Source organism: Ranitomeya variabilis, chromosome 2, assembly GCF_051348905.1.
Source record: "Ranitomeya variabilis isolate aRanVar5 chromosome 2, aRanVar5.hap1, whole genome shotgun sequence".
Lineage (NCBI taxonomy): Eukaryota > Metazoa > Chordata > Amphibia > Anura > Dendrobatidae > Ranitomeya > Ranitomeya variabilis.
The window spans coordinates 235,468,848-235,484,935 of NC_135233.1; the positions used below are offsets into that span (position 1 = coordinate 235,468,848).

The following is a 16,088-nucleotide window of genomic DNA, read 5'->3' on the forward strand; positions in this document are numbered from 1 at the left end:
CAGAGTCCCTCTAAACAGTGTCAAGGGTACAGAGTCCCTCTAAACAGTGTCAAGGGTACAGAGTCCCTCTAAACAGTGTCAAGGGTACAGAGTCCCTCTAAACAGTGTCAAGGGTACAGAGTCCCTCTAAACAGTGTCAGGCGTGGAGAGTCCCTCTAAACAGTGTCAAGGGTACAGAGTCCCTCTAAACAGTGTCAAGGGTAGAGAGTCCTTCTATACAGTGTCAGGCGTGGAGAGTCCCTCTAAACAGTGTCAAGGGTACAGAGTCCCTCTAAACGGTGTCAGGGGTGGAGAGTCCCTCTAAACGGTGTCAGGGGTGGAGAGTCCCTCTAAACGGTGTCAGGGATGGAGAGTCCCTCTAAACGGTGTCAGGGGTGGAGAGTCCCTCTAAACGGTGTCAGGGGTGGAGAGTCCCTCTAAACGGTGTCAGGGGTGGAGAGTCCCTCTAAACGGTGTCAAGGGTACAGAGTCCCTCTAAACAGTGTCAAGGGTACAGAGTCCCTCTAAACAGTGTCAAGGGTACAGAGTCCCTCTAAACAGTGTCAAGGGTACAGAGTCCCTCTAAACAGTGTCAAGGGTACAGAGTCCCTCTAAACAGTGTCAAGGGTACAGAGTCCCTCTAAACAGTGTCAAGGGTACAGAGTCCCTCTAAACAGTGTCAGGCGTGGAGAGTCCCTCTAAACAGTGTCAAGGGTACAGAGTCCCTCTAAACAGTGTCAAGGGTAGAGAGTCCTTCTATACAGTGTCAGGCGTGGAGAGTCCCTCTAAACAGTGTCAAGGGTACAGAGTCCCTCTAAACGGTGTCAGGGGTGGAGAGTCCCTCTAAACGGTGTCAGGGGTGGAGAGTCCCTCTAAACGGTGTCAGGGATGGAGAGTCCCTCTAAACGGTGTCAGGGGTGGAGAGTCCCTCTAAACGGTGTCAGGGGTGGAGAGTCCCTCTAAACGGTGTCAGGGGTGGAGAGTCCCTCTAAACGGTGTCAAGGGTACAGAGTCCCTCTAAACAGTGTCAAGGGTACAGAGTCCCTCTAAACAGTGTCAAGGGTACAGAGTCCCTCTAAACAGTGTCAGGCGTGGAGAGTCCCTCTAAACAGTGTCAAGGGTACAGAGTCCCTCTAAACAGTGTCAAGGGTACAGAGTCCCTCTAAACAGTGTCAAGGGTAGAGAGTCCTTCTAAACAGTGTCAGGCGTGGAGAGTCCCTCTAAACAGTGTCAAGGGTACAGAGTCCCTCTAAACAGTGTCAAGGGTAGAGAGTCCTTCTATACAGTGTCAGGCGTGGAGAGTCCCTCTAAACAGTGTCAAGGGTACAGAGTCCCTCTAAACGGTGTCAGGGATGGAGAGTCCCTCTAAACGGTGTCAGGGGTGGAGAGTCCCTCTAAACGGTGTCAGGGGTGGAGAGTCCCTCTAAACGGTGTCAGGGGTGGAGAGTCCCTCTAAACGGTGTCAGGGGTGGAGAGTCCCTCTAAACGGTGTCAGGGGTGGAGAGTCCCTCTAAACGGTGTCAGGGGTGGAGAGTCCCTCTAAACGGTGTCAGGGGTGGAGAGTCCCTCTAAACGGTGTCGGGAGGAGAGTCCCTCTAAACGGTGTCAGTGATGGAGAGTCCCTCTAAACGGTGTCAGGGATGGAGAGTCCCTCTACACTGTGTCAGGGGTGGAGAGTCCCTCTAAACGGTGTCAGGGGTGGAGAGTCCCTCTAAACGGTGTCAGGGATGGAGAGTCCCTCTAAACGGTGTCAGGGGTGGAGAGTCCCTCTAAACGGTGTCAGGGGTGGAGAGTCCCTCTAAACGGTGTCAGGGGTGGAGAGTCCCTCTAAACGGTGTCAGGGATGGAGAGTCCCTCTAAACGGTGTCAGGGGTGGAGAGTCCCTCTAAACGGTGTCAGGGGTGGAGAGTCCCTCTAAACGGTGTCAGGGGTGGAGAGTCCCTCTAAACGGTGTCAGGGGTGGAGAGTCCCTCTAAACGGTGTCAGGGGTGCAGAGTCCCTCTAAACGGTGTCAGGGGTGCAGAGTCCCTCTAAACGGTGTCAGGGGTGCAGAGTCCCTCTAAACGGTGTCAGGGGTGCAGAGTCCCTCTAAACGGTGTCAGGGGTGCAGAGTCCCTCTAAACGGTGTCAGGGGTGCAGAGTCCCTCTAAACGATGTCAGGGATGGAGAGTCCCTCTAAACGGTGTCAGGAATAGTCTCTATATACAGTGCTCTTCATGAAGTGTCCTTATACATATAGTTAATCAGAGAGAGCTTCTTCATACAGTATCAGCCATGTAGTGCCCACACACTGCCGCCTGTAGTGTCCCGATAATCAGTGTCAGTCAGCGAGTGCTGCCATAATTGTGCTACGCAGTGCCCCATATACAGTGCGAGGCAGAGAGTATTCCTGTAATTGTGGCAGTGTACGAATGTTGATCTGGTTGAATTATTCGCAGATTGAATCATGTTTGGTCCTCAGCCTGAAGGATGTCTCACCGATTTTGTCCTTTCCTCACACAGTGTCGGACCTCACGGCCTCTCTACTCCTTGCATGCCTCTTCTGCCATTTCTCAGACTGTGTGGTCCTCATCCCGAGCACCTGTAGCTCAGGTGTGCGCTGTCTCTGCTCTCATAGCTGTCTCTCGGACCTGTATGACCTCTGCTGCTGCCCCTCCTGCTGCTGTACTAACACCTGCTGCGAGTTTCTGGATGTGTGTCGTCATACGGCCGAGTGTCTGGAGCTGGCCATGGAGATCTCCGCGCTGTGCTACCACTGACTAACCCAGGTCATTGTCTCCTGACTGCTCTCATTATAGTATCCGGCACAGCGCCGATCATGTGGCCGTGTCTGGTACTGCAACCCAGCCCAAGAGCTATAGAAATAAGATGCCAGGCCACGTCTATTAAGGCACTCCACAGGCATCCAGGTAGCTGAGATATGAGGTGTTCTACCAGGATCCTCATACTCTGCACATACAGACAGTTATGTTTTTTGCTACTGACCGTCTGTTGCTATACAATGACATGTAAAAGTTTGGGCACCCCTGGTCAAAATTACTATTATTGTGAACTGTTAAGCAAGCTGCAGATGACATGATCTCTAAAAGGCCTAAAGTTAAAGATGACACATTTCTTTTGTATTTTTGGGGAAAAAAATATATTGTCATTTACATTTTCAAAATTACAAAAAGGAAAATGGGCTGATGCAAAAGTTTGGGCACCCTTGGAGATTTGTGTGCTCAGATAACTTTGACCAAGATTTCAGACCTTAATTAACCTGTTATGGTTATGGCTTGTTCACTATCATTGTTAGGAAAGGCCATGTGATGCAAATTTTCCAGCTTTATAAAACCCAGCCTCCACTAACCTTGTGCCAAAAAACAGCAGCCATGGGTTCTTCTAAGCAGCTGCCTACGGTAGTACTGTGAAAATGAAAATGGTGGAGGCTCACAAAGCAGGAGAAGGCTATAAGAAGATGGCAAAGTGTTTTCAAGTTGTCCTTTCCTCAGTTCAAAATGTAATTAAGAAATGTCAGTTACCAGTAACAGTGGAGGTCAAGATAAGGTCTGGAAGACCAAACAACATTTCCGTAAGAGCTGCTTGTAGGATTGCTAGAAAGGCAAATCAGATCCTCTGCTTGACTGCAAAAGACCTTCAGAAAGATTTAGCAGACTCTGGAGTTGTGGTACATTGTTCTACTGTAGAGAGACATCTGTACATATATGGTCTTTATGGAAGAGGCATCAGAAGAAAACCTCTCCTGCGTCCTCATCATAAAATTCAGTGTCAGAAGCATACAAGAGAGCATCCAAACAAGCCTGACGCATTTTGGAAACAAGTCCTGTGGACCGGTGAATGTAGAATAGAACTCTTTAGCCACAATGATCAAAGGTTTGTGTAGAGAAAAAAAGGGCACAGAATTCAGGAAAAGAACATCTCACCAAACATTAAGCATGTGGGTGAATCAATCATGCTTTGGGGTTGTGTTGCAGCCAATGGCACGGGGAACAGTTCATGGGTACAGGGAAGAATGGGTCTAATTACATTTCAAAATATTCTTCATGCAAATATAACGCCATTTGTAAAAAAGCTGATGTTGAAAAGAGGATGACTTCTACAAATGGATAATGATCCTAAACACACGTCAAAATCCACAATTGACGACCTCAAAAGGTGCAGGATGAAGGTTTTACAATGGACCTTACAGTCCTCTGATCTGAACATCATTGAAAATCTAACTAGACCTCAAAATAGCAGAGGATGCAAGACGACCCAGGAATCTCACAGAACTGGAAGAATTTCCCAAGGAAGAATGGATGAAAATCCCCCAAACAAGAACTGAAAGACTCTTTTCTGACTACAAAAATGATTTACAAGCTGTGATACTTGCAAATGGGGGTGCTACTAGGTACTAACCATGCAGGGTGCCCAAACTTTAGCATCAGCCCATTTTCCCTTTTTGTAATTTTAAAAATGACATTTTTTTTGCCTAAATTAGAAAGGAAATGTCTCATCTGTAACTTAAGCTTTTAGTTTGTGTAACTGTTCACTATAACAAGTAATTTTGACTAGGGGTGCCTAAACTTTTACATGCCACTGTACCTGCTCTCCCCTGCCTAACAACCATGTAGACAATTGTACCTGCTATCTCCCTTTTGACCTCTGTCTCTCTCTCTGTAGACAGGTGTGCCCACTGTCTCTTTCCTCACGACTGTCTCTCTCTCTGTAGACAGGTGTGCCTGCTGTCTCTCTCTCTGTAGACAGGTGTGCCTGCTGTCTCTCTCTCTGTAGACAGGTGTGCCCGCTGTCTCTCTCTCTGTAGACAGGTGTGCCCGCTGTCTCTCTCTCTCTGTAGACAGGTGTGCCCGCTGTCTCTCTCTCTCTGTAGACAGGTGTGCCCGCTGTCTCTCTCTCTCTGTAGACAGGTGTGCCCGCTGTCTCTCTCTCTGTAGACAGGTGTGCCCGCTGTCTCTCTCCCTGTAGACAGGTGTGCCCGCTGTCTCTCTCCCTGTAGACAGGTGTGCCTGCTGTCTCTCTCTCTGTAGACATGTGTGCCCGCTGTCTCTTTCCTGAACACTGTCTCTCTCTCTGTAGACAGGTGTGCCTGCTCTCTCTCTCTGTAGACAGGTGTGCCCGCTGTCTCTCTCCCTGTAGACAGGTGTGCCCGCTGTCTCCCATCTGACTACTGCCTCTCCCTGTAGACAGGTGTGCCCGCTGTCTCTTTCCTGACCACCGTCTTTCTCTCTGTAGACAGGTGTGCCTGCTGTCTCCCTCCTGACTACTGTCTCTCTCCCTGTAGACAGGTGTGCCCGCTGTCTCCCTCCTGACTACTGTCTCTCTCGCTGTAGACAGGTGTGCCCGTTGTCTCCCATCTGACTACTGTCTCTCTCCCTGTAGACAAGTGTGCCCGCTGTCTTCCCCCCTGACTACTGTCTCTCTCCCTGTAGACAGATGTGCCCGTTGTCTCCCTCCTGATTACTGTCTCTCTCCCTGTAGACTGGTGTGCCCGCTGTCTCCCTCCTGACTACTGTCTCTCTCCCTGTAGACAGGTGTGCCTGCTGTCTCCCTCCTGACTACTGTCTCTCTCCCGGTAGACTGGTGTTTCCGCTGTCTCCCTCCTGACTACTGTCTCTCTCCCTGTAGACAGGTGTGCCCATTGTCTCCCTCCTGACCTCTGTCTCTCTCCTTGCAAACAGGTGTGCCCGCTGTCTCCCTCCTGACTATCGACACTCTCCTTGTAGACAGGTGTGCCCGCTGTCTCCCTCCTGACTACTGTCTCTCTCCCTGTAGACAGGTGTGCCCGCTGTCTCCTTCCTGACTACTGTCTCTCTCCTTGTAGAGAGGTGTGCCCGCTGTCTCCCTCCCTCCTGACTACTGTCTCTCTCCCTGTAGACAGGTGTGCCCGCTGTCTCCCTGCTGACTACTGTCTCTCTCCTTGTAGACAGGTGTGCCCACTGTCTCTCTCCCTTCTGACTACTGTCTCTCTCCCTGTAGACAGGTGTGCCCGCTGTCTGCCTCCCTCCTGACTACTGTCTCTCTCCCTGTAGACAGGTGTGCCCGCTGTCTCCCTCCTGACTACTGTCTCTCTCCTTGTAGACAGGTGTGCCCGCTGTCTCCCTCCCTCCTGACTACTGTCTCTCTCCCTGTAGACAGGTGTGCCCGCTGTCTCCCTCCTGACTACTGTCTCTCGCCTTGAAGACAGGTGTGCCCGCTGTCTCCCTCCTGACCTCTGTCTCTCTCCTTGCAGACAGGTGTGCCCGCTGTCTCCCTCCTGACTACTGTCTCTCTCCTTGTAGACAGGTGTGCCCGCTGTCTCCCTCCCTCCTAACTACTGTCTCTCTCCCTGTAGACAGGTGTGCCCGCTGTCTCCCTCCTGACTACTGTCTCTCGCCTTGAAGACAGGTGTGCCCGCTGTCTCCCTCCTGACCTCTGTCTCTCTCCTTGCAGACAGGTGTGCCCGCTGTCTCCCTCCTGACTACTGTCTCTCTCCTTGTAGACAGGTGTGCCCGCTGACTCCCTCCCTCCTGACTACTGTCTCTCTCCCTGTAAACAGGTGTGCCCGCTGTCTCCTTCCTGACTACTGTCTATCTCCCTGTAGACAGGTGTGCCCGCTGTCTCCCTTCCGACTACTGTCTCTCTCCCTGTAGACAGGTGTGCCCGCTGTCTCCCTCCTGACTACTGTCTCTCTCCTTGTAGACAGGTGTGCCCGCTGTCTCCCTCCCTCCCTCCTGACTACTGTCTCTCTACCTGTAGACAGGTGTGCCCGCTGTCTCCCTCCCTCCTGACCACTGTCTCTCTCCCTGTAGACAGGTGTGCCCGCTGTCTCCCTCCTGACTACTGTCTCTCTCTCTGTAGACAGGTGTGCCCGCTGTCTCCCTCCTGACCACTGTCTCTCTCCCTGTAGACAGGTGTGCCCGCTCTCTCCCTCCCTCCTGACTGCTGTCTTTCTACCTGTAGACAGGTGTGCCCGCTGTCTCCCTCCCTCCTGACTACTGTCTCTCTCCCTGTAGACAGGTGTGCCCGCTGTCTCCCTCCTGACTACTGTCTCTCTCCTTGTAGACAGGTGTGCCCGCTGTCTCCCTCCCTCCTGACTACTGTCTCTCTACCTGTAGACAGATGTGCCCGCTGTCTCCCTCCCTCCTGACTACTGTCTCTCTACCTGTAGACAGGTGTGCCCGCTGTCTCCCTCCCTCCTGACCACTGTCTATCTCCCTGTAGACAGGTGTGCCCGCTGTCTCCCTCCTGACTACTGTCTCTCTCTCTGTAGACAGGTGTGCCCGCTGTCTCCCTCCTGACCACTGTCTCTCTCCCTGTAGACAGGTATGCCCGCTCTCTCCCTCCTGACCACCGTCTCTCTCCTTGCAGACAGGTGTGCCCGCTGTGTCTCTCCCTGTAGACAGGTGTGCCCTCTGTCTCTCTCGTGACTACTGTCTCTCTCCTTGTAGACAGGTGTGCCCGCTGTCTCCCTCCCTCCTGACCACTGTCTCTCTCCCTGTAGACAGGTGTGCCCGCTGTCTCCCTCCCTCCTGACTACTGTCTTTCTACCTGTAGACAGGTGTGCCAGCTGTCTCCCTCCCTCCTGACTACTGTCTCTCTCCCTGTAGACAGGTGTGCCCGCTGTCTCCCTCCTGACTACTGTCTCTCTCCCTGTAGACTGGTGTGCCCGCTGTCTCCCTTCTGACTACTGTCTCTCTCCTTGTAGACAGGTGTGCCCCCTGTCTCCCTCCTGACCTCTGTCTCTCCCTGTAGACAGGTGTGCCCGCTGTCTCCCTCCCTCCTGACTACTGTCTCTCTCCCTGTAGACAGGTGTGCCCGCTGTCTCCCTTCTGACTACTGTCTCTCTCCCTGTAGACAGCTGTGCCCGCTGTCTCCCTTCTGACTACTGTCTCTCTCCCTGTAGACAGCTGTGCCCGCTGTCTCCCTTCCGACTACTGTCTCTCTCCCTGTAGACAGGTATGCCCGCTGTCTCCCTTCTGACTACTGTCTCTCTCCCTGTAGACAGGTGTGCCCGCTGTCTCCCTTCTGACTACTGTCTCTCTCCCTGTAGACAGGTGTGCCCGCTGTCTCCCTCCTGACCTCTGTCTCTCTCCCTGTAGACTGGTGTGCCCGCTGTCTCCCTCCTGACTACTGTCTCTCTCCCTGTAGACAGGTGTGCCCGCTGTCTCCTTCCTGACTACTGTCTCTCTCCTTGTAGACAGGTGTGCCCGCTGTCTCCCTCCCTCCTGACTACTGTCTCTCTCCCTGTAGACAGGTGTGCCCGCTGTCTCCCTCCCGACTACTGTCTCTCTCCCTGTAGACAGGTGTGCCCGCTGTCTCCCTCCTGACCTCTGTCTCTCTCCCTGTAGACTGGTGTGCCCGCTGTCTCCCTCCTGACTACTGTCTCTCTCCCTGTAGACAGGTGTGCCCGCTGTCTCCTTCCTGACTACTGTCTCTCTCCTTGTAGACAGGTGTGCCCGCTGTCTCCCTCCCTCCTGACTACTGTCTCTCTCCCTGTAGACAGGTGTGCCCGCTGTCTCCTTCCTGACTACTGTCTCTCTCCTTGTAGACAGGTGTGCCCGCTGTCTCCCTCCCTCCTGACTACTGTCTCTCTCCCTGTAGACAGGTGTGCCCGCTGTCTCCCTCCTGACCTCTGTCTCTCTCCTTGCAGACAGGTGTGCCCGCTGTGTCTCTCCCTGTAGACAGGTGTGCCCTCTGTCTCTCTCGTGACTACTGTCTCTCTCCTTGTAGACAGGTGTGCCCGCTGTCTCCCTCCCTCCTGACCACTGTCTCTCTCCCTGTAGACAGGTGTGCCCGCTGTCTCCCTCCCTCCTGACTACTGTCTTTCTACCTGTAGACAGGTGTGCCAGCTGTCTCCCTCCCTCCTGACTACTGTCTCTCTCCCTGTAGACAGGTGTGCCCGCTGTCTCCCTCCTGACTACTGTCTCTCTCCCTGTAGACTGGTGTGCCCGCTGTCTCCCTTCTGACTACTGTCTCTCTCCTTGTAGACAGGTGTGCCCCCTGTCTCCCTCCTGACCTCTGTCTCTCCCTGTAGACAGGTGTGCCCGCTGTCTCCCTCCCTCCTGACTACTGTCTCTCTCCCTGTAGACAGGCGTGCCCGCTGTCTCCCTGCTGACTACTGACTCTCTCCTTGTAGACAGGTGTGCCCGCTGTGTTTCTCCCTGTAGACAGGTGTGCCCTCTGTCTCCCTCCTGACTACTGTCTCTCTCCTTGCAGACAGGTGTGCCCGCTGTCTCCCTCGTGACTACTGTCTCTCTCCTTGTAGACAGGTGTGCCCGCTGTCTCTCTCCCTTCTGACTACTGTCTCTCTCCCTGTAGACAGGTGTGCCCGCTGTCTGCCTCCCTCCTGACTACTGTCTCTCTCCCTGTAGACAGGTGTGCCCGCTGTCTCCCTCCTGACTACTGTCTCTCTCCTTGTAGACAGGTGTGCCCGCTGTCTCCCTCCCTCCTGACTACTGTCTCTCTCCCTGTAGACAGGTGTGCCCGCTGTCTCCCTCCCTCCTGACTACTGTCTCTCTCCCTGTAGACAGGTGTGCCCGCTGTCTCCTTCCTGACTACTGTCTCTCTCCTTGTAGACAGGTGTGCCCGCTGTCTCCCTCCCTCCTGACTACTGTCTCTCCCTGTAGACAGGTGTGCCCTCTGTCTCCCTCCTGACTACTGTCTCTCTCTTTGCAGACAGGTGTGCCCTCTGTCTCCCTCCTGACTACTGTCTCTCTCCTTGTAGACAGGTGTGCCCGCTGTCTCTCTTCTGACTACTGTCTCTCTCCCTGTAGACAGGTGTGCCCGCTGTCTCCCTTCTGACTACTGTCTCTCCCTGTAGACATGTGTGCCCGTTCTCTCCCTCCTGACCACCGTCTCTCTCCTTGTAGACAGGTGTGCCCGCTGTCTCCCTTTTGACTACTGTCTCTCTCCCTGTAGACAGCTGTTCCCGCTGTCTCCTTTCTGACTACTGTCTCTCCCTGTAGACAGGTGTGCCCGCTGTCTCCCTCCGGACCTCTGTCTCTCTCCCTGTAGACAGGTATGCCCGCTGTCTCCCTCCTGACTATTGTCTCTCTCCTTGTAGACAGGTGTGCCCACTGTCTCCCTCCCTCCTGACTACTGTCTCTCTCCTTGTAGACAGGTGTGCCCGCTGTCTCCCTCCCTCCTGACTACTGTCTCTCTCCCTGTAGACAGGTGTGCCCGCTGTCTCCTTTCTGACTACTGTCTCTCCCTGTAGACAGGTGTGCCCGTTCTCTCCCTCCTGACCACCGTCTCTCTCCTTGTAGACAGGTGTGCCCGCTGTCTCCCTTTTGACTACTGTCTCTCTCCCTGTAGACAGCTGTTCCCGCTGTCTCCTTTCTGACTAATGTCTCTCCCTGTAGACAGGTGTGCCCGCTGTCTCCCTCCGGACCTCTGTCTCTCTCCCTGTAGACAGCTGTTCCCGCTGTCTCCTTTCTGACTACTGTCTCTCCCTGTAGACAGGTGTGCCCGCTGTCTCCCTCCGGACCTCTGTCTCTCTCCCTGTAGACAGGTATGCCCGCTGTCTCCCTCCTGACTATTGTCTCTCTCCTTGTAGACAGGTGTGCCCACTGTCTCCCTCCCTCCTGACTACTGTCTCTCTCCTTGTAGACAGGTGTGCCCGCTGTCTCCCTCCCTCCTGACTACTGTCTCTCTCCCTGTAGACAGGTGTGCCCGCTGTCTCCTTTCTGACTACTGTCTCTCCCTGTAGACAGGTGTGCCCGTTCTCTCCCTCCTGACCACCGTCTCTCTCCTTGTAGACAGGTGTGCCCGCTGTCTCCCTTTTGACTACTGTCTCTCTCCCTGTAGACAGCTGTTCCCGCTGTCTCCTTTCTGACTAATGTCTCTCCCTGTAGACAGGTGTGCCCGCTGTCTCCCTCCGGACCTCTGTCTCTCTCCCTGTAGACAGCTGTTCCCGCTGTCTCCTTTCTGACTACTGTCTCTCCCTGTAGACAGGTGTGCCCGCTGTCTCCCTCCGGACCTCTGTCTCTCTCCCTGTAGACAGGTATGCCCGCTGTCTCCCTCCTGACTATTGTCTCTCTCCTTGTAGACAGGTGTGCCCACTGTCTCCCTCCCTCCTGACTACTGTCTCTCTCCTTGTAGACAGGTGTGCCCGCTGTCTCCCTCCCTCCTGACTACTGTCTCTCTCCCTGTAGACAGGTGTGCCCGCTGTCTCCTTTCTGACTACTGTCTCTCCCTGTAGACAGGTGTGCCCGTTCTCTCCCTCCTGACCACCGTCTCTCTCCTTGTAGACAGGTGTGCCCGCTGTCTCCCTTTTGACTACTGTCTCTCTCCCTGTAGACAGCTGTTCCCGCTGTCTCCTTTCTGACTAATGTCTCTCCCTGTAGACAGGTGTGCCCGCTGTCTCCCTCCGGACCTCTGTCTCTCTCCCTGTAGACAGGTATGCCCGCTGTCTCCCTCCTGACTACTGTCTCTCTCCCTGTAGACAGGTGTGCCTGCTGTCTCCCTCCTGACCACTGTCTCTCTCCCTGTAGACAGGTGTGCCCACTGTCTCCCTCCCTCCTGACCACTGTCTCTCCTTGTAGACAGGTGTGCCCGCTGTCTCCGTTCTGACTACTGTCTCTCTCCCTGTAGACAGGTGTGCCCGCTGTCTCCCTCCTGACCACTGTCTCTCTCCCTGTAGACAGGTGTGCCCGCTGTCTCCCTCCCTCCTGACCACTGTCTCTCTCCTTGTAGACAGGTGTGCCCGCTGTCTCTGTTCTGACTACTGTCTCTCTCCCTGTAGACAGGTGTGCCCGCTGTCTCTGTTCTGACTACTGTCTCTCTCCCTGTAGACAGGTGTGCCCCCTGTCTCCCTCCTGACCACTGTCTCTCGCTCTGTAGACAGGTGTGCCCGCTGTCTCCCTCCCTCCTGACTACTGTCTCTCTCCCTGTAGACAGGTGTGCCCGCTGTCTCCCTCCTGACCTCTGTCTCTCTCCTTGCAGACAGGTGTGCCCGCTGTGTCTCTCCCTGTAGACAGGTGTGCCCTCTGTCTCTCTCCTGACTACTGTCTCTCTCCTTGTAGACAGGTGTGCCCGCTGTCTCCCTCCCTCCTGACCACTGTCTCTCTCCCTGTAGACAGGTGTGCCCGCTGTCTCCCTCCTGACTACTGTCTCTCTCCCTGTAGACAGGTGTGCCCGCTGTCTCCCTCCTGACTACTGTCTCTCTCCCTGTAGACTGGTGTGCCCGCTGTCTCCCTTCTGACTACTGTCTCTCTCCTTGTAGACAGGTGTGCCCCCTGTCTCCCTCCTGACCTCTGTGTCTCTCCCTGTAGACTGGTGTGCCCGCTGTCTCCCTTCTGACTACTGTCTCTCTCCTTGTAGACAGGTGTGCCCCCTGTCTCCCTCCTGACCTCTGTGTCTCTCCCTGTAGACAGGTGTGCCCGCTGTCTCCCTCCTGACCACTGTCTCTCTCCCTGTAGACAGGTGTGCCCGCTGTCTCCCTCCCTCCTGACCACTGTCTCTCCTTGTAGACAGGTGTGCCCGCTGTCTCCGTTCTGACTACTGTCTCTCTCCCTGTAGACAGGTGTGCCCGCTGTCTCCCTCCTGACCACTGTCTCCCTACCTGTAGATAGGTGTGCCCGCTGTCTCTCTCCTTGTAGACAGGTGTGCCCGCTGTCTCTGTTCTGACTACTGTCTCTCTCCCTGTAGACAGGTGTGCCCGCTGTCTCTGTTCTGACTACTGTCTCTCTCCCTGTAGACAGGTGTGCCCCCTGTCTCCCTCCTGACCACTGTCTCTCTCCCTGTAGACAGGTGTGCCCGCTGTCTCTGTTCTGACTACTGTCTCTCTCCCTGTAGACAGGTGTGCCCCCTGTCTCCCTCCTGACCACTGTCTCTCGCTCTGTAGACAGGTGTGCCTGCTGTCTCCTTTCTGACTACTGTCTCTCTCCCTGTAGACAGGTGTGCCCGCTGTCTCCCTCCTGACTACTGTGTCTCTCCCTGTAGACAGGTGTGCCCGCTGTCTCCTGGCTGTCCTGTTTTGCGAGGTCTCCATCCTCTGCTCTACAGTCCTCGGGTGTTTAAGCTGCGGGCTCTGCAGTGATGGTGCCCTATGTGGGTCATTGTGCCCCAGTGGACTAATGTGTGCCCGGTTGTGGCCTTGTGAGCCTGGTTGTGCCGTCCTGGACGAGGGCTGCCGCTCATCAGACTGCCTGGACATCTGCCTGGAGTGCTGTTCCCTCTGCTTCCCATCCTGAATGAAGAATCTGCAGCTCCACTAATTCTCAGTGGGAGTAACGCCGGGAGCAGACTGGTAGAGATTCATACCGTGCCCCATGCTTGTACCCTCATCTCAATAAAACTGCTCTGACTCCTGTGTATATTGGCACTTGTCATATCTCCTTTACGGTTTATCCACCAGGGGGCAGCACTGCAGGGTATCCTGAGAAACTGCATACTAAGAATCATATCTCACGGCAGGCGTAACTATAGGAGTCACAGTTGTGACCAAACAACATAGTCCATTGGTCCACAGGTGCTACTCCACCTGACAGGAATAAATTTATAGGTAAGATTATAGGAAAAGTTATCTACTCTTAGATCCAGTTATTACCAGTCACCAGAGAGCGAGCCATGGTACGAAGGAATGTGGTCGTGCTTGTTACTGTTCAGTGGGTATCCTGGGACTATCTGGTCATGGGAACCCATAAAAATGTTTGCTATAAAGCCCTTATGCCGCCTTCTTATGTCCCTAGTTCATAAATGTCACGTTAGTAAGTGAGAATCATACCACCAATGAAATTCTGTCTTTCTCAAGTCACCTTCCACGACAGCAGTATCGGAGGATGTCTCCCCGCCCTAATAGGGGACAGGAAACAAAGAGGTTAAATACCCTTCCCTTCCTGCAACCACCACCAGTATTTTTCCTGTCCCCTATGGGGCACTAAGAGGTTCTCAGATAGTGCTGCTGTGGCCGGTGATCGGAGCACTGTTACCTGAATAGCCGGGCAGTTGAGGTCGGGGGGCTCCGCTCTTCTCCTCGGTAACTGCTCCCATCTCCGCATGTACTGCGTGACTTGGGACCCTCCATCCCGCCCTTCCTGCGCCTCCCTCGTGGGGCAAAGGCGGTGAAGCTCTCTGGGGTCCTCATGTAGCTCCCCGGCTCTCCTACTCCCGCCTCGCTGCCGCTGGGGGCCGCGCGACGCGCACCGGAAGTGACGTTTCAGCCGCAGGTGTCGAACTTCCGGTTTAGGCCTCCATACTCCGGAGCCTGCGCGCGCGCGCCGGCCGGCGTTCCAAGCCGGTGGCAGCCATGACAGGCGGTTCGATCACAGCACCCCCTACGGACCCTAGGAGGAGGAGGAGAAGCATAGAATTAGCTGGTGACCTCGATGTGTATATATTCCTGGTCAGGGGAAGCCTCCAGGTAAGGCCTCTGTCTGTGTCCCTTCTGACCGGTGACTGACTGGCCCTATGGATGGCGACAAACCCCTGCACTCTGCTTCTGCAGAGCCCAGCGTTCTGTAAGTAGAGGATGAGGTCCCTTGCTGTCCAGCTTTTTGTTATTAAATAACTTAGTCCAGCCTTTCTCTCTCTTCTAGGGAGACAAGGCCTCTGCCCCTAAAAATTCCAGCCGCAAGTGTGGTACATGTGTGACCAAGCTTCCCTCAGCTTATAAGAAAAAACTCTGCCAATCATGCACGGATGAAGTGCTGCACAGTGAACAGCCCTCTCTCCTGGACAGCATCAGAACCCTCATCAAACAGGAGGTCCAATCCTCTATGGCGGCCCTGTCTCAGGCCCCGACACCACAGCCTCCTCCTCCTAAGAAAAGGAAGATGGCTCATACTGTATCTGACTCGGGCGAGATCCATACATCGGGTTCAGAGGACATTTGGGAGAATGAGGGTTCTACTTCCAACCCCAAAATAGACAATAAAAAATATCTCTTCTCTTCCGAAGATATGGAAGAGCTGATTTCCATGGTGAGGGGTACCATGGGGGTGGAAGAGGAGGTAGCAAGTCATTCCGTTCAGGATGACATGTTTGGAGGGTTAAAGCCTAGGACCCCGAAAGGGTTCCCTATTCACGAGAATATTGAAAACCTTATCCTTCATCAGTGGGGCCTACCTGAGAAAGCTTTGAATGTCCCATCAGAATTGAAGAATCGTTTCCCTCTGGAGGGGGATTGTTCTTTATGGGAGATGCCTAAAGTAGATGTACAGGTGTCCAGGGTGACCAAAAAAACGGCTCTACCCTTCGAGGATTCCTCACAGCTCAAAGATCCTATGGATCGAAAAACTGAGAGCTTACTAAAGAAATCCTGGGACACATCTACTAATCTGCTGAAGACAAATGTGGCCTCCACATGTGTTGCCAGATCCCTATTTCTCTGGTTACGTACCTTAAAAAAATCACCTTTATCAGGGGAGGAAATTTTAAATTCCCTACCATTACTCCAGAAGGCAACGGGGTTCCTGGCGGATGCTTCCGCTGAGTCTGTACGGGTAGCTGCTAGGTCCGCAGTTCTCTCCAACTTCGCTAGGAGAGCTCTATGGCTTAAATCCTGGGGAGGTGACTTAACTTCTAAATCCAGGTTATGTGGTATTCCCTTTCAGGGGCATTATATGTTCGGGCCAGCCCTCGATGACATCCTAGACAAGGTTACGGATAAAAAGAAAGCTCTTCCGGAGCAAAAAAGCTCAAGGAAATGCTTCCCCCCCCCCCCCCCGTGAGCAGGTCCCCCAGAGGGATTACAGGGGTAAAGGTAAATCGGGTCGGTGGAGTTACCCCAAAGGGGATAAGGCTAGGAACATCCTTGTTCCTCAACCCCAGCAGACCCCTGAGAAACAATGACTGCTCTCTGGTCAGAGGCCAACTCTCAGGTTTTCTTTCCCAATGGCAGACCATCACCACGAATCAGTGGGTCCTACGTACCATTCGGGAAGGCTTAAGGCTAGAATTCGAGAGTCCTCCTCCTCACCGTCTAACAATTACCTCCCTACAGTCTCCACACCTTCGGGGATGCCTCAATGCAGATATTCTCGATCTGCTTCAGGCAGGGGCAATCTCCCAGGTACCTCCTCAGGAAGTAGGAGAAGGCCACTATTCTCACCTACTGTATTTTTGGTGAAAAAACCCTCTGGGATACACCGGGTTATCATAAACCTGAAACCTCTGAATCAAGTAATCAA

At 53.8% G+C, this 16,088-nt stretch overlaps 1 protein-coding gene across 7 annotated transcripts in view; it reads left to right on the forward strand.

Annotated features, from left to right (window-relative positions):
- LOC143805148 (uncharacterized) overlaps positions 1-13,272 on the forward strand; it is a 46,735-nt gene extending 33,463 nt beyond the window's left edge. For 4 of the 7 annotated variants that reach the window (XM_077284082.1, XM_077284081.1, XM_077284080.1 and 1 more), the window contains exons 5-6: positions 2,482-2,571; positions 12,901-13,272. In XM_077284082.1, the coding sequence (XP_077140197.1) occupies positions 2,482-2,571; positions 12,901-13,151 (341 nt within the window). In that variant the 3' untranslated portion in view covers positions 13,152-13,272. Of the gene's footprint in view, positions 1-2,481; positions 2,748-6,208; positions 6,231-12,900 lie in introns of those variants that run through there. The other 3 variants (XM_077284084.1, XM_077284086.1, XM_077284085.1) reach the window with 3 other exon arrangements.
- Positions 13,273-16,088: the final 2,816 nt, after the last annotated feature.